This window comes from Adiantum capillus-veneris, chromosome 13 (genome assembly GCF_014529385.1).
Source record: "Adiantum capillus-veneris isolate H3 chromosome 13, ASM1452938v2, whole genome shotgun sequence".
NCBI classification, from domain to species: domain Eukaryota; kingdom Viridiplantae; phylum Streptophyta; class Polypodiopsida; order Polypodiales; family Pteridaceae; genus Adiantum; species Adiantum capillus-veneris.
The window spans coordinates 66,966,662-66,984,979 of NC_140943.1; the positions used below are offsets into that span (position 1 = coordinate 66,966,662).

The 18,318-nt window shown below is 42.8% G+C and overlaps 1 protein-coding gene across 1 annotated transcript; it reads right to left on the reverse strand.

Annotated features, from left to right (window-relative positions):
- Positions 1-2,868: 2,868 nt before the first annotated feature.
- Positions 2,869-17,735, reverse strand: LOC147444188 (tlg2p-like protein a). Its single transcript, XM_086526894.1, has 8 exons — positions 17,374-17,735; positions 5,105-5,384; positions 4,771-4,860; positions 4,607-4,681; positions 4,426-4,503; positions 4,116-4,181; positions 3,951-4,031; positions 2,869-3,523 (listed from the first exon to the last, which is right to left on the reverse strand). Exons 1-8 carry the CDS (start codon positions 17,565-17,567, stop codon positions 3,416-3,418), a joined length of 972 nt encoding a protein of 323 aa, XP_086383020.1. The 5' UTR covers positions 17,568-17,735; the 3' UTR covers positions 2,869-3,415.
- Between the last annotated feature and the right edge of the window lie 583 nt (positions 17,736-18,318).

Below are 18,318 nucleotides of genomic sequence, written 5' to 3' on the forward strand. Positions count from 1 at the left end.
TGCTTCAAACAATTTTTGGCTATGTTTGGAAATGTCTCAAAATGTACTATGGGCACCTTCCGTTTCAATAAAGGGGGGGAGTATATGTCTCATGAATTTAATGCATTTCTAGCTACTCATGGTATAAAACATGAATGTACAATGCCCTATATGCGTAAAGCGTGTTATGAATGGCTACGAATCATGGTGGGTAGTATTTAGTTTTTTTTAACAAGAGCTATTTACACCTCTATTCCCTCAAGTTTCATGTGTCCTATGTGTATAAACTAATCTATGTGCATTGGCAAGCTCAAAACATTCAAATCATGGAAATGAAGGCTCGAATAGGTTTTTGCTAATGCATACACACTAGGTGTTATGGTCCCTACTGTTTAGCAAAGGCATATTTATAGCGGCATGGAAATTCGTGCATTCGATAGCTTATGAATATTTTTAGTCACAACAAGTGTAGTGTCTCTATGGAGTTTATTAGGGGTCTACCAAATATTGTACGAGGTCATGCCTCAGTATGGGTGTATGGATTGTCTCAATTGCCCAAAAATATTTTGAGTGATTGTAATCCCAAGTTTAATAGGCATTTTTGGAGGGTTATCTTTAAACAGTAGGGAACACAATTCAATATCAATACTACAGATTATCCCAAGATGAATGAGCACACTAAATGAGTTAATCAAGTGCTAGAAGATATGGTTAGACCATATGTTAGCCCGAAGCAATCCAATTAGGAATATTATCTCTCTATTTTATAGTTTTGTTATGATAGTGCAAAGCATGTTACAACTAGGTTTAGTCCCTTCATGTTTATGCATGCTGATGAAAAAGGTCGGCAAGTCACTTTCATGAAAAGTCGAGAAAACGTATTCTTATGTATTCTAGATCTTCAAAAAGTATGACAACTAGTCATCCATCTAGTTACCTCTTAGGAGTTGTGATCCATTCAAAATAATCAAGCCAGTTAGAGATATGGTCTATACACTCATATTCATCATATTTTTTGCATCAGTTGTCTATGTAAACGCTACATAGGAATAAGAATGTCATCAATCAATATTTTCTTGTTGATTTCATTGAATCTCTCATTCAACCACATTAATCTAAACATATTCTTGACTATCATGGTATAGATCAGGTTGGAAAATATTCGTGTTCTTAAGAAGAAATAATCCACTTTTGTTTTTGAGAACATACATGCTTCTCCAAGGGGGACGTAATGTTAGGCCAAGGGTAGCCACGTAGGGCCCAAATGGGAATGTGGCATGGGGGCTCAACCCTAGTCATGGGCTATATAGGGAAGAGGTAGGATGGTGTTGGAATTAAGGTTCCAAGAAAACACACACAGCTTGATAAGACAAAGGAAGCTCAAGGCACAAAAGAGAGAGTGTATTACTTAGTGTACAATAGAAAGATTAGATAGCCTAGAGTGATGTGCATATATACAATGCACGGGGAAAAACCTCCTAGCAAGGAAAACAATGCCCCGGCGGTCCTAAATGTGTTCACACACATCACTACCACATGTATATGGAAACAAATCCCCCTTGGGAGTGATGCGGTGAATGAGAGTTGGCACATAGAGTATAGGGAAGTGCCATGCCCTAAGGACATGATCACTCCACAAAGGGGAGTAAGCCCAAAGCTTTGTGGAAAGCTTCAAACTTCTCACAAGACAATGCCTTTGTGAAAAAATCTACAAGGTCGTCATATGTTGGCACACAAACCAAGCTAAACTCTCTTGCTGAGAGCTTCTCCTTGACATAATGGTAATGCACCTCAATGTGCTTTATGCGAGCATGAAAAATTGGGTTCCTCGCAACTGCCAATGCGCTCTGACTATCAGTGTAGATAGTGTTGACAGTGTCATGTCCAACACCAAAATCAGTCATAAGGCGTTTAAGCCATACAGACTCAACCGTAACTACTATGAAGACTACCCTGTACTCAGACTCACAACGGAAAGTGGCCACAATAAGCTGCTTCTTGCTCAACCATGATATGCATGAACTGCCAAGCATGAAACAAAAACCACTTGTGGACACTCGTGTGTCAAAACAACCAATCCAATCCGAGTCCCAAAAAGCATATAAATCTCGCGGCAATGATTCCCCCTTGCGATAAAACAAGCCAAGATGTAAAGTGCCAATCAAGTAGCGAAAAATCCTCTTGACAACCTGCCAATGCTTAGACCCTTCACTATGCATGAATTTGTTGACCTGTGAGACTGCAAATTGAATATCCGGCCTCGTGGTGTATACATAAATGAGGCAACCAACATCGATTTGGTAAAGAGTGACATTGGTAGGATCACCATCATCATGAAAACTCAATTTCAAACCTCTTTCCATAGGAGTGACAATAGGTTTGCAATCCTCAAGTTCAAACTTACATAACAATGTCTATATGTAACTTTTCTAACACAAAACAATACCACCATCACACTACTTACACTATATACCCAATAACAATGCAACAATCCCAAATCTTACATCTTGAAAGTAGCATTCAAATCAGCCTGAAATTCAGCAATATGTCTCTCATTTGGTCAGTGATCAACAAATCATCTACATAGAGAACCCCAATGAGAAGTACATCACCCTCACGCTTTACATACAATGTGCGTTCTGTTGGACTTTTACAAAAGTCTCGTTGACCTAATGAGTGTCAACCTTCTCATACCAAGCATGAGGAGATTGCTTCAACCCATTCCTCACACAATTCAAGAGTCACCCACCATAAAAAGCAGCCTGTAAGCATCAAATAGCTAAATACACGAGAAGGCTTAACTCAATTGCAAACACTTGCAATTACGCAATCACGTGAACAGTGACCAGCAGAAAAGGTCGATGCAAACCTTAAATAAACAGCCCACAATTGTAACGTCCAAAGAGACACACAAGCTCTTCTTGCCATGCTCTTTCTAATTATATGACACATTAAAGATACATTCTAAAAACGTTCGAGTGCAAAATAGAACATAGCTGTCAATTTGTGCTTTAACAGCAAATCAGCAGCCATTGTCATGTACATGTTGTAAAGAAGGCATCCTCCTCTTTTGTATGGTTGATGTCCTAATACATTTTCGAGTATATGTAGACAACCCTCTCTCCGTCAACCTCTCTCTGTCAGCAACACTTCCCGGGTTGTTAGTGACAGCAAATTTGCCACAAAAGAATTCTGCCCAACACGCCAGCCTCTGCTTGTCAAGAAGATCAAAAGCTCCCTACTCATCATTTACAAAATCAAAGGCAACGCAAGCCAGTTATTCGATTTCCTTTTGCCGCCCGATGCCACCTTAGATCACATCTATAACAGGAGGCTGATAAATCCAGATATTCCAGTATGAAATACAGAACCACCTCCACCCAAAACCCACCCCCCAACTGCATGGACACCTTAGGTTTATACACCACCTTATGTGCTACAACACCAGCCACTTAATCATCAATACAAAGATCATGAAAAGACAGAGGCAGATGAGTATCATCACGCACATCACCGTGCCCCCTTTCTTCTGTGTCTTCTCAGCCTGCAAAAACACAGGTTCAAAGAAAACCATTTGGATCACGACTTGTGTGCCACTGTCATTTGCTTATGCATGTGTTCATGTATAGGTGTTTTTAAGTCTGTGCCTATCTGGATAAATGCATGTGCAAGAGCATGATATTTATATGCCGCAGGGGGCAGGATGGGAGGGGGGGAAAGAAGAAGAAGAGATGCTTGAACGTTGTAGGAACGATCCCACGAGACTTTAAAGATCTATCCAACACTCAAGACCTTTTACTCAAAAACCAATCTACCCACACACACACACACACACACTCATGAACATCGAAGAAAAAATCCCAAGAGACCTCAAAGATCTATCCGACTTGGGTGATACACACGCACACACACACACACATGTAGAGAGAGAGAGAGAGAGAGAGAGAGAGAGAGAGAGAGAGAGAGATTACCCTCTCTAGTTGTTTCACTCCTTGCTCAACCGAAGAAGCAACATTTTGGAGGTTGTAATCAATGCGATCAACAATAGTTCCCTATGTGATGCAGAACAAGGTAGAAAAAATTAATTGCGAAGTAACAGCAATCGCATTAAACATAAATTTAGTCTGCCAACTCACCTGATCTATGACCAGAACAGATAAATCCTTCATGATTTGAGCTAAATCATTCACGGACTCAACAATCTGTGTAAAGAACCACTTTTGATACATGATATGGCCTCATAATGAGTACTACAATTGCATTTTTCTTTGAAAGGACACCCTCTGATAAATCTTTGCCTAACTTCATGCTGCAACTTGACATAGGTAAATTAAAGATACTGGAGATACACCGGGACAAAGCATCCACATGATGAGAAATTTTCAGGTAAATTCTAAAAACAGCTGATTGATCTGCCTAAAAAGTTAAAAGGCATGGAAATCTTACCTGTGAAATCTCCTTTTCACGCTCTATACTCATCTTTTCCACCTTTTTCACCTGAGACAAATGCAGCTTGCCAAAGCCCTGACAACAGGAAGATTAAAAAGCTTGCATCTTATGCTGTAGCTTGACTTCTGAAAATTTCAGTAAAAGTAATTATTTGAAGAGATGGTTCATGTCAATTTACCAGATCATCATCATCCTCTATGCTGCTGCTTCTATGTTCATTCAAGTTCATGCCCAAGTCGGCAGCCATTGGGACCTGAAGCATAAGAGAAAGTACTCAAGCACTTGCTCTTTAGAAAGGACCATTGCTTGAAGCTTTTCAACTACTAAAAAAACAACACATACATCCTGTTGACGCTGCAACCGTTCCAAATAGCCCTTTTGCTGTTTTCGGAATTCCATCGAGAGTGATTGAAGATTTGTTGCCAGCGATCTCTATAATCCACGACACAGCCTTGCAAGTTAGGAAAATGCAAACAAATTCTTCAAACTTGGTACTACACAATGGGAATGCTGAAGCAGCAGCAGGTAAGACTAGAAAAGCTAAATGACAACAACTGCCTAAGCAACACCAGCTCTGGGATGCACTACTCCAACAAGCTACATCTCTATGTTAAATTGACTACTACACATATATTTGACAGCACATACAGTTCAGTAATACAAAAGGTTTACATACTTGAACATTCTTCCTGAGTGTTGCATCTTCATTGGGGCCTTTGCCTGTAGAAAGTTGTTGAAGGCTCTTTTCACATTTCTTTAGCAAACGAGTTATTTCATATGTAAGTGACTCGATTGCTCGTTGTTCATCCTTGTTGTCACCAAATGTGGGCCGTAATGCCTTCGCATGAGCCTTTACAAGCTCATTCATCTTGACACGAGCTTGCTGCATATTGTTTGATATGTCCTCAGAAATGTCGACCCACTGTGGTGGTAGACTTATAGCCACAGCCCCTGCCCTACATGCAAATTAAAGGGTTGTAAACCAAGGCAAAGATAGATGAATGCTACAACTAAAAGAAATTTGCATGTGACTGAACACATATCTTCGTTCAAATTACATCCAGCTCTGCACTTACTTGATCCACCTTGCCTCTCATGTAGACTACCCAAGGGTTAGTCTGAGGGTACAAGACATGACACCCTACCCTTCTTTCTTCAACCTTCCTTGGAGACTGACTTTCAATCATACCCCTACCTCTCAAGGCCTGCTGCCTGCATTTGAATCTGGCGTTTGAGCTCCTCAAGCCCTTTGTTTGGAGCACTCAGCGTCAAAAATCTACACTACAGTTAGAAAATATCCTACTCGGTCACACTTTTTAGGAGTTGAGGACAGAAGTCCCTACTTGGTTGGCCACATTGATGAGGGATGCAATCGAGAAAACCTCAACATTAGTAGGAACTTGGGTGCACAGCACTTGCAAACTTAACAAAAGAGCACAAAGTCTCTCATTAACAAAGGAGACAATACCAAATATACAACTATGATGTAATTCCAATTTTCCAACAGTCAAAAATGCTTTGCTAGAAATTTAAGGGAAAAATTCAGGGCAATAATCAAGCCCTATGTGTCTGTGGACAAGCTACACCACAACAGGGTTCAGTCAGTCCAGTCAGTTTAGATTAGCAGTGATCTGGCACTTTTTGTGAGTCTATTCGTAGACCGTGCATGCTCAGTCACTTAGCATAGATGCATATCCTCCGGTTGCACACAGCATGATCATCAGTATTCCCTTCAAAATCCAATAGATTCAGTCAGGGGAATTTTCCAGTGCATTTAGCCTATTTTCCTATTTTTGGTTAATTTCACTTATTATTTTTAGGGAAAATTACCAAAATACCTCTCTAATTTGTGGAAATTCCTAATATACCCCTCAAATTTAAAAAATTCCCAAAATACCCTTGTATCTATTTTCGTTGGATTCTTCAACATTTTCTAATCTTTATTCTTGTTTGACAATTGAGATCGGTTTTTGAGTGCTTAGTACGTAATTTGTCGCAAATTACCTCGCAAAAAAAGTGAATTATATCTAAAAATAATGAATTAATTCATCTCCAAAGCCTACATAACCAACTCAAATTTTAGTTTTAGCATCCTGTATGGTAGACAATCACTCTTCTTATGAAAAGCTACAAATTATTATTTTTTTGAAGAAATTTACTCTCACAACCAGGAATATTTTGGGAATTTTGGAAAATTTGTAGATGGGGGTACTTTGGGAATTTTTGAAATTTGAGGGGTATTTTGGAAATTTCCACAAATTAGAGGGGTATTTTGGTAATTTTCCCTTATTTTTAAATGACTTTCCAACAAAAGTAGGTAGGGCAATTTTGCTAAGTTAATATATAAGCAAACCCAAGTTAGCACTTTCTGGCAGAAGAGGCAGCAGGAGCTTCCCGCTCAACAAGGCAACTTCTCAACAGAACCCCCCAGCACCCCCAGCGTTTTTGGATTCCATCCTCGCCCGGCAAGTTCCCATTCCCAGCAGATTTCCATCGCCAGCATCTCCCTCTTTTGGGCGTTTTCCTCCCACAGCAAAAGCATCGCCATCAAGTTGTAAGCCTGGCGTTTTTTCCCCTCCATCTCAGCGTTTTTCAGAAACTACTAACGCTAGGACCTGCTGTCCATTCCAGCGTTTTTCAGCATTGAATTGACCTGCTGATCCAGTGTTTTCAGCATGCAACCATAGCCTAATACGCAGCCTATGGTACCATCACATCAGCGTTTTCATCTTCAGCATTAACCCCGACAAAGCCATCATTTTCAGCCACAAGGACAGCAGTACAACAGTCATTTTCAGCCCCGAAACAGTCCAAGAAATTCAACATATAGAAGATCACAGTTTTTAGCCTAAGTTGTCGTCGTCATCACCGTCATCGTCATCGGCATAGTCCCATTGCATCATTCCATTGCATACGCATTGTACACCTTTGTGCAATCAAAGTAGACCACTCTCGCCGACGAGAGTGGGGCCTTCGGAGGAGGGTTTTACAACCTCTCGGGTGTCGTATCTCTTCTCTCTCCTTCTCTCAGTCTCATTCACTTGCACGCACAATATCCACTTTGTTCGTGATCATAGCACTCTCCACAAGACGGAAGGCTCTCTCCTTCCCTAAGAACTAAAAGGAACCTTGAGCAATAAAGATCACTAATCTTGAGAAAATACAACATTCATTCCGCTGCACCTTACAATTAAGCAGGCAAGAAGAGAGGGAAAAACCCTAGAACACAAAATTGCATGAGGTACGCTTTCATGAAGTTGCTCATTTGCATCTAGTAGTAACACGTAGCTCGATAGAGAATCTTCATGTACATTACACATAGGCAGCCTGATAAAGCCTCAACAATGCACAATGCATATAATGTTCTTGCTATTGAACCTCTCAACACCCATCTACTTTCAGCATGGAAGACGGTGAGACTAGTCTCTATTTGCAACCTTTAATGTTAAGAAAGCTCTTGAAGGCCAAGTTGACTTCTACAAGTGGGTAAAAATGGGCAATTAAGAAACAATAAAAAAGAAACAAAGGGTGGCTACACTCCCATTCTACCATATTGTTGTTATATAGCAGGACAATTTTTTTTTCCTGAAACACAAGATCATCCATGCGGTATCTTCAAAACTACATTATCTGATGCATTTTCTTCACAATCATCACGAGTTCCTCAAAATATGCAGTGGTGGGCTTCACTTCCACTTCATCTTTTTTGGCAATAGTGACTGTTGGTTTTGTATATGATATACATCTAAAAAGCGAAGAACAAATTGTTTCAATTTGCTGCATTTTTCAATGCTCAGTTTTGAGGGATTCTATCTCAGAAATTTTTATTTTGCTCTCGGAATTCAACTGTATTTGCAACCCTCATCATCGGAGATAGGCAAAATCTGCTTTTTCTTTTTCACAGCCGCTTTGTTGCTGCGCTATCTGAAAGGCCAAGGGAGAACTAGGAAACAACATGCTCCTCCCATCCTACCTCTTCCCTATATATAGGGTCAAGCCCCCGTGCCATGTTCCCATTGGGCCGTGCCTGGCTACCCTTGGACTAACATTACTCCCCGCTTGGAGAAGCGTTTCCGTCCTCAAAAATAAAAGTGAAGTATTTGTCAAGTGCAACGGAATTGAAATGGTGAAGATCTAGACTTTACACTTCACAAATCTTTTGCTTCTTTTCCTTGCGTTAGTGATTGCTTTTAGCTTGAAAGATGATTCCTTTTATTTTCCCTGAAGAGAGGGAATGAGAGAGCGGTAGAGATGTGGGGGAAGAGAGAGAGAGAGAGAGAGAGAGAGAGAGAGAGAGAGAGAGGCATGACACCCGATGGGGTCCCAATGTCAGGTGCAGGGGAATTGAAAAGGTGAAGATCTAGGTTTTACACTTCCACAAATCCTTTTCTTTCTTTCCATGCATTAGTAATTCCTTTTAGCTTGAGTGATGTTTCCTTTTACCTTTCCCGGAAGAGAGGGAATCAGAGAGTGCAATAGAGATGTGAGGGAGAGAGAAAGAGAGAAGAGGAGAATGACACTCAACGGGGTCCCAACCAACCCTCTCAAGGGCCCCCTACACCGTTGCCGATGTGGTACTTGCTTTTGATTGCGTAAATGGAATGTACACACATGCAATACCTCAAGTGCATACTCTATTGACTCGAATAATGAATGTCGCCGCGTTAACTTCTCAAGACAAGGCACCTCCAGGGCTACTTTGATGCACCTTTGCATCCTTCTTGATGTGGGATTGCGGATGGCCACCAAGGGGTAGATCTATGCTCCCGATGTGAGAGGAATGAAGGGCAGAACGCACGTGCACATCTAACCCTATGTGCATGTGGACAAGCTATCTCAGGTCTAGAGTTCAGGTTAGCCTATGAAGTGTTCTGGCACCTTTCTGAGCCTGTGCGTAGGCCGTGCATGTCCAGGCACTTAGAGTAGTTGCATTTCCTCTGATTGCACAACCATGATCATTAGCATGATTACCCAGTACCCAGCATGTGTATAAGCCACCACACGAGCACCCATTTTTAACAGCATGTGAACCATCTCCTAAAACTTAATAAGTGACTTTGCACTTATTAATAATAAACCAAATCGTGGACTTATCCTAAAGGCTGCTCGACCCATCTCTAAGGAAATATAAAGGGAGACAGAGGGCGCTGGATAGAGCCAGAGAACACAAGAAGGCTACAGTATGCAATGGCAACAGAGCCAGCTTGTCAGTGTTTTCTCCACCAGCATCCAGCGTTTTCAGAGTTGCGAATTTCAGCGTTCTCAGCCCTAATCAGCAATTCAGATCAGCGATTCCTCATCATCGCCAGTGTTTTCAGCAGACCATCATCAACGTTTTCAGCACGTCCTCAGCAGCATTTCAGCAGGACAGCAGCAGCTTTTTTACTCTCAGATTTCAGCCCTAAAGTCTCGGGACCAGCCGTACCAGATTAGCCAAGCAGTTGCACGTTCGGGTCGGATCAGCCAGCACCTTTACTTCCCTTCAGTTTCGCCATAGCATCATCATCATCACCGTCGTCGCCGTCGCCGTCGTCATCGACTTAGCCTCATCTAGCATCATAGCATCAAGTCCATTGCATCTCTTGCCATAGAGAGGGAGGTCCTTGGAGGAGGGTTTGAGAACTGCCTGGTGTCGTATCTTCTCTCTCTCATTCCCAGCACTTTCATTCACAGTAGCATTCACTTTGTTTGTGAGCGTTGCCCTCTCTCTCTAAAGATCGGAAGGCCCCTTCCGTATGTAAAAGGAACCTTGTTCGGAGCACCCATCCTAAGCACTATCAACATTCACTTCCGTTGCACCTTACATTGGTATCAGAGCTTTTTGCCAGTGTTCTGTATCACTCAAGGAAAGAACCACAAAAAAAATAATTGCTTGTTGCGGTCGCACGTAACCCAAGTCCACTTGGGCGTGTCGATTCCTAATCGTGTTTTTGAACAATGGCAGGTAACCCAAGAAAGAAGGGCTTGTCCAACCTCCCCTTGTTCCTCTTTTCCCTCATTGAGAGCGGACCGTGCACTTCGCGGCCGGCCAATCGACATGAGGTGGGAAAAAGCAACTTTGGTGTGAGCGCAAGGCCGCCAAGGGGTGCGCCCGCAGGAAAGAGTCGAGCTCGGGTAAGAGAAAAGCCTTATCAAACACCGATTGCAAGCTAAGAACCTCAAGAACCCAAGTACCTCAAGACCCAAGTACCCAAGATCTAAGTGTCTGGTCATCACTCGAAGCGGAATGAATACTTTGTGTAAAGGTGATGAGAGTGGAGTTGGAGATGAAGAAGTTTCTACACCAAGAGGATTGTTCCCCGATCCTCCCCCATCCCCATCTACACCACGGATTGCACCATATCCTATGGAGGCTTTGATCAAGTCGATGATGGACATCATGCTACAACAAGAGGCGCAACGCGCCGCCATGGATCGCGACCATGAAGAAAGAAGGGCATCTATGGAGCTTGAGCGCGAACAAGCGCGCGAAGCTCACACATAGCGGCCGAAGAAAGAAAGGCAACTATGGAGCTTGAGCGCAAGCAAGCGCGCGAAGCTCTACGCATAGTGGCCGAAGAAAAGCGAGCGGCTATGGAATTAGAGCATGAGGCGCAGAGAGACCAACGCATGCAAGAGTTGGTCCTACAAGTACTCACCTCGAAGTCTGACCCACTCAAGGAGGTTGACGATTCATCAGGTAGCACAAGTAGAGATGCAGATTCAGTTGACATTCAGTAAGTATGACGGTAAGATGGATGCTAATGTTATTCATTCTTGGTTGCACCAATTTTATGCTTACTTTGCGACAACTAAGAAAACAGGGAATAGCAAAGTTTTGACGGCAACCATGTATCCTGCCGGTGATGCCATTAATTGGTATCACACATGGCAAGAGGCACAATTGGCCGCGCACCTAGAGGAAGCCGAGGAAGGTGTGCCCCTTTCTTTCAATTGGGCCGACTTCCAAGACAAGCTCAAGGCGCGATTTATGCCACCTCAATACTTAGCGCGGTTGAAAGAAGATTGGCGCAATCTCAAGCAAAATGGTATGCTAGTTATGTATTTCTCTAACCGTGTTTTGCAGCTCGGCACCCAATTACGTAAATCGGATGATGAGCGCAAAGAGGCATTCCTTTTCGGGTTGGACGAGTATATCAAGTTCGATGTCAAAGTCTTCGACCCAATAGATCTCAACAAGGCGGTAGCGAATGCTCTCGCAGGAGATGAAGCACAACAAAGGAAAGCGTAAGGAAAATAAGTCTTCTCACAGTACCTCTCAGACTCCCCAGAACCCACAGAACGGTAAGAATGGTAAGAATGGTAACTCTTCTAGCCAATCTTTCTCTACTTCGCAAAAGAATATACCTTCATAAGTTCAGAATAGTCTGAACTCACGAATTATAAGAGGGAATAAAGCACTCATAAAACTATAAAAGCAAGGGACACAAGAAAAGAAAAGAAAAACAAAAACAAACAAACAAACTAACTAAATCACTTAGTTTGCTATGAAACAAAACTAGATAAAACAAAACATTATTGACTTAAAAATGGTTTTAGAAAAGGCAGACAGCACCACCTAAAGAACCCAAAGCACCAACAGCTACCACAAGCACTTTAGTGAACCAATCTGATTCTCCACATGTCTCTGACACACACATTGATGAGTCTCTCTTTAAATGTTATGGTCATGTGAAAGGTCAACGTTTTATCATATTGTTTGATTCAGGCAGTATGCATGATATGATTGGTGACTCTCTTGTAGAGAGAGCTCGCCTAGAGGTTAACCAGACGACTCCTCTCGAAGTGTCGGGCTTCGCTTCCGGTATGGACCCTCTCATTACAAAAGAGTGCCTTGATGTGTTATTCATTGTTCAGCAAGCTTCCTTCCGTAGAAATTAGTTGTGTCTCCTCTCTCACGATGTGATATGATTTTGGGCATTAGATTGTTTCTGAGCATAACCTGCTCATTGATTGGGCAGATAATCCGCTCACTCTAAATGCCAAAAGTGACTCTCCCATGACCATTCGTGGTGAGGAGGTCTTCATTCTTTACCTCTCATTTCTCATGTGCACGCGAAGCGTTTTACGAAGAGGAGCACAAGCGGCATTCATCTATGCCTCCCCAGTTACTCAAAGCCTCAAGGCTCCAGACACGTATTCAGGCTTGTTTACCAAGTATGAGCACCTCTTTCTGCAGGATGATCTTCCACCCCATCTCCCTCCCGAGCGGCCGGAGGACCATCGCATCGAACTCATGGAGGGGGCATAGCCAATCAATAAGGCCCCCTACATTTTGAACAAGACCCAAGAGGAAGAATTAGAGCGGCAACTCACGGAGTTGGTGGCCAGAGGATTCATACGTCCTAGTGTAAGTCCTTTTGCTGCTCCTATTTTATTTGTCCGCAAGAAGGATGGTTTGTCTCGTTTGTGTGTTGATTACAGGGCTTTAAACAAGATGACCGTCAAGAACAAGTTTCCGATGCCTTGCATTGAGTATATTCTCGATAGACTCAATGGGGCAAAGGTTTTCTGTAAGGTTGATCTCAAAAGTGGATTACCATCAGGTAAGGGTATTCAAAGGCGATATCTACAAGACCGCCTTTCGTGGGCAATGGGAGGATGTTGCCTTTTGGATTGACAAGTGCCGTGGGTACATTCAACCGTCTCATGGTAGGCCGTTTTGGCAATATGGTTGGCGTGTGTATGTTCATCTTTCTTGATGATATTCTCATTTTCTCTGCATCGTGGGAACAACATGAAAAGGATGTTGAAAAGGTTTTAGCCCGTTTGGATGAGTGTCAGCTGTACATTGCAGCTAAGAAGTCTGAGTTTTTTCTCACTAAGGAACAAATTCTGAAGTCCTAATGTAAGCTAAATACTAGAAATGAATACTACTACAAACCCCTCTCTCTCTCTCTCTCTCTCTCTCTCTCTCTCTCTCTCTCTCTCTCTCTCAAAAGAGGCTGATTCTACTACTTAAAAATCACCCAAAATGCCCAAATGGTGCCTATTCTCAGAGCAAGTACATCACTGTTTACATAGTAGGCCCGTAGGCATCAAACACAATGTAAAAACGAGATACAACTAGGCACATAACCAAACTGAGAAGACTGAAGGCCAAGGGAAAAAAACCTCTCCTATAGAGAGTAAAAAGTGCCCTGGCAAGCTAAGTGGAGAAGGGATGCCAATAGCCTCTGAAAGATAGGCACTTCGACCAAAAGCCCAGTCAGCAACTGCAAATTAAGAACCGGAGCCACCAATGATCAAGATGACAATGAGCAACTACGAGAAGCTTGATGTCGGACAAATGTCCACCAACTAGTAAAATCTGACAGCAAGAGGTAATGGAGGAACAGAGGAGAAAGAGACGAAGATGAGGGTGAAGAGGCAACTAACGTCACCAAGAGACTTCGGTAGGAGGTCACAAGGTGGGTAACATAGCACTGCATCGGAGCTGACAAGAAGCTTTCATCCAAAAGATCGAACAATCCACTTGCTGAAGGTGGCTCCTTAAGACCATGGCTAAAGAGGGAACAATCGGGAGACGGTGGGGGAGGCTTTGACATTGCATACGGGTGAAACCCTACCAAAGAAGCTTGGTAGAGCAAGCAGAGATGAGAGCAGCTAGCTGACCTTCAACAAACCCACCGCCATCAAGCAACAATAAAACCAAAACAAACAACCCATGCCAGCGAAAAGAAGAGGAAGGAAAACAAAACGAACAAAACAGAAAACAAACCTAAAGAACAAGCTACCACCACGCATGCATGCACACCCCCGAAAGCAAGCAACAAACAGCACACATGCACATCATATACACACAAAAGACTCTAATGGAAAGCTTCCACGCACGAACACCCGGAAGCAAGCCAATAGAGGGACACACACACCCACAAAGAAAAACAAAATAGGAACCAAAGAGGAAAGATCAAACCCGAAACTGGAAAGCACCAACGAACTAACAGAATCAACATAGGGAGAAACGCTCGAACAAGTGCCAAGGAGTCTGCAGCACTAGGTGGGAAGGCTGGTGTAGGAGCAAGGGCACAAGGCAACCTTCTCCAGGCACAGACAAGTGTCCTGACGAGCTCCGTGTTGAGGAAGGTAGGGAGGTAGCTTGGAAAGCAAGTAAGAAGACAGAGAAGTTGATGAAGAGGCCATGGGGCGAATCATTGTAGATGCCGGAGGCGGCGTGACGACAGCCAAGAGGGGCAACACTGCCGGTTGAAGAAATCGCAAAGCTAGGATCTGTTGGAAAGACTTGCCAACAGGGAAGCGGGGAATCAGCCCGCAGGAGCTACTAAGGAGCAAGGTCGTGGAAGAAGAGAGGGGACCACGCTAGAGAGGCTACAGCTGGGACAAGGGTGCGTGGAGGGGCAGGAGTGTAAGGTGGGGCAAGAGTAGATGCGCTCTCTCTCTCTCTCTCTCTCTCTCTCTCTCTCTCTCTCATTTTTTGACATGAGTTGTATATTGAGTACATGTAGATGTAGACCGCTAGGGATGCTCGTGTGAGGTTGTCATTGAGAGGATGTAAAAGGCTATAAGGAAAACCATTCTACACGAGCTAAAGTAATAACATGGTCAAAAACCCGTCAACATAGACAAATTAACCAATTGGTACTTTATCATATTAAGCAATCAATAGGGTAGTCTGTCAAAACATGCATACATATCTTGCCGATGGTTCAAACTTGAACCTTGCAAAGCAAGATAGTAGACGTATGGGATACAAACCACGTAATAAATAAACCCGACATCCGAAGTCCATATTTCGCATCATAACCGTTGGGATGTCACAACTAGGGACTATTTGAGATATGTCCATTGTCATCACCAAATGATGGCATTCCCAATTGCATCTCATGGGGCCTTGGTTATTCTTTAAGCCCATTAGCCCATTCACTAGCTTTTATCATGATCTTGCATACGGCATGATTGCTTGCATGGCACCAATATAAACGATGTTGATGTGAAAACATCGCATATGCTTTTATGCTTTTTCCTCTACATGTGGAGCAAGGAAACTCAATGTTTTTGTGTATAGGTTCTTCATAGCATAGCTTTTATAGAGTTGCATTTGGCCAAAAGAGCTATAGATAATAAAATAAAGCAATTGTATTTGGTGTTTGACAATCGTCTCCCCAAGCAAAAAGCTCCTGCACTTTGCTTTGATTAACATGATAAAAAATACCGCTGGGGTAGTTTGGGGACCAGCTAACTCCCAAGGAGCATTTCATTTCTCTGTGTCATCTTTATATGTCATGATGTGTATCTTGAGTTCTGTGGTGCCCAAAATTCCTATTGTCTTTCAAGTTCAGTATTGTGCAAGTGTCGGCAATAAATTTTCTTTCTTCCCTTCTTTTTTTTTTTTTTTTTTAAAAAAAAATTTTTTTTGGGGGGGGGGGAGGGGGGGGGGGGGGGGGGGGGGGGGGGGGGGGGGGGGGGGGGGCATTCACAACCTCCTATAACCTTCGAATGGGACTTATGGTGGCACTAGACCCAAGAGATGGGATCATATTACTAAGGTCAGATTGTCATAATGGAATAGAGATCGAGGAGTATGTATATATATATAAGCAAATAATATAGTTCTAACTTCTATCAAAAAAAAATCCCATTCTCTTTAGGGAGTGCCTTACTACAATAGATCACGAAGTCAACAGATCAAGCCAATTCATTCTTCATAGAGATACAACGACAAAGAATGACAACACTACACACACATACTACACAAACGCGTAGACATTACGTCACACATGGCAAACTTCTTTCAAACATCTATCCCAAACCTACAACACCACGGAAGGGGTCACATGTTAGCGCGTTGAGGCTCTCCGAGCCTAAGAAAGAGTCAAAGACAAAGAGCACCAGGCTCACAAACCTAGACTTCGTTACGAAGACCATGCCAATCCATCAGCAATATGTGCAGGAGAGTGGCTCATTTTCAATCAAACCCAACTCTAAGGGTTAACCTTCCCCCCCACCCCCCCCAACTAATTGATGTACTCAATCTTATACACACACTCAAGCACTAGGATGAAGCTAGCCATGTCTACATAGCACGACTGTATGCCCGATGTATATAGTACTGCATTTTGAGCCCTTTGCAATAGAGCTCTAAATACCCTGATAGCCCATCATTTTGAGTTTTCATTTCCATTGCCTACTTTGACAGATGTATACTTCAGCCTCTACTAGAGGTAAAGCTCTCTATCCTCTCTCTGGAGTATACAACAATTCACACAATCATAAAGCAGCAAGAAATGATTTGGACATAAAGAGCAAAATACAATTTAGAACTGAAAAAATATTGTAAAACTCACTATCGCCGAGTACTACATGAACTGTGAGTTGTAACTTCTTGCATATTGGTTACCTGCACTATCAACTAAAAACGTGTAGTTCCAGTTATAATATTTCGGCACATTCATGCCAATAAATGGGAGTCATACTAGGCAAGAACTACTTTGTGTCAATATATAATCCCAGGAAAATTTGATTGGTGGGCAGATATTGCATCTCAACTTGCAGACAAGCAATATCAACATCCAACCTCTCAAAGAGTGACTTCATGCCTAATTCTAATTTCTCCCCTTGGACACAACTAACACGGTTGGGCCATCCAGGATGGGAGCACAAGGACTCCCCAAGGATGTCGTATACAACAAATAGCCAAGTGGACAAACTTCGTGAGAAGACATCATTGACAACTAGAAGTCTTATTCATGATTGCTGTGACCTGCCCATGCTCAAGATAATCTCACCACTAGACATTGAAGATCACACACAACTAGCCCACTTATTCATATACCAAACAGGTTTTGAAAACATCCTGCAATGTGGAGGAATCGTTTCTTGGGATCACATGCAACTACGGCACATGTGACACACAGATCGTGCTCAAGCCAGATCGCTAGAATTTTCCAGTGCTTTGCAAAAAGAGGAGAGGACAGGATGGAGTACCGAGGATTATCAATATCGATGGTACTAACAGGATTGTAGCCTGCTTTCTGATTCAAGAAAGGAGCGGTTGCCATCTCGATCACTGGACCTCCTGAGGAAGAAGAAGAAGGATGGCCGGAGGGCGAAGAGAGGCGCACCTGCCGAAGCGCATCTCTGTATTTACGAAAAATGGGAGTGCGATTGCGCGTCGCCATGGCTTCCTTCCTCAATTCCTAGCAATTAATCTGCCTTGTGAGTGTAGTGCCATGAAACCAGAAAATTTCAAGATTTGTTCTTAGACGAAGGGAAAGCTAATCGCTGCTCACTAGATCTAAAAGCTTCGACACAGGTTTCGAACAATGCTACAAAAAACGGGTTTCGAACACAGGTTTCGGACAATGCTACAAAATTTGCGCTACAAGGCCAAACATAGTTTGGTGTGCATGGTGGGGTTGGGGGGGATGAAATCTATCTATACTATTATAATGGCGGAAGGGATTTCGGCCCCTTCCCCTCGACATGTGTCGATAGCAAATTCCTCCGGCAAGTGTGCCCTCGCGCTCGGCGTCACAGTGCGCGATACAGAGAGAGAGAAAGGCTGCACGTATGCGAAGAGAGAGAGAGAGAGAGAGAGAGAGAGAGAGGGAGAGAGAGAGAGAGAGAAAGAACCGGCCAGCCGTACTAGTGGACTATAGTCTGTTGATGTCTTCATAACGCCGAAATGACCTATCAAACAAAAAAGTTGCTACCTTAGTGAGACTAAAACCGCCACTACTATTTCGAATTTAACACATTATAAATGGCACGTATATTTTGCTAAATGGTAACATATAAGCACACTAATATATACAAATGGCACATACTTGGCACACTACACATATTATACTAATCCTAGTGGCTTCAAAAGAATTAAAAATCCATTAGTTAGTCAACAAGTGCTAGCTCAGTTGATAGAGCAAGAGCCTC

Excerpts from the sequence above, each read along its gene's own strand:
- LOC147444188 (XM_086526894.1), bottom strand. The coding sequence starts at position 17,567 with ATGGCGACGCGCAATCGCACTCCCATTTTTCGTAAATACAGAGATGCG. Across the intron at positions 4,682-4,770 it reads GGTTGCAGCGTCAACAGGAT|GTCCCAATGGCTGCCGACTT; the intron begins GTATGTGTTGTT and ends CTTATGCTTCAG. Across the intron at positions 4,032-4,115 it reads CTGTTCTGGTCATAGATCAG|GGAACTATTGTTGATCGCAT; the intron begins GTGAGTTGGCAG and ends TGCATCACATAG.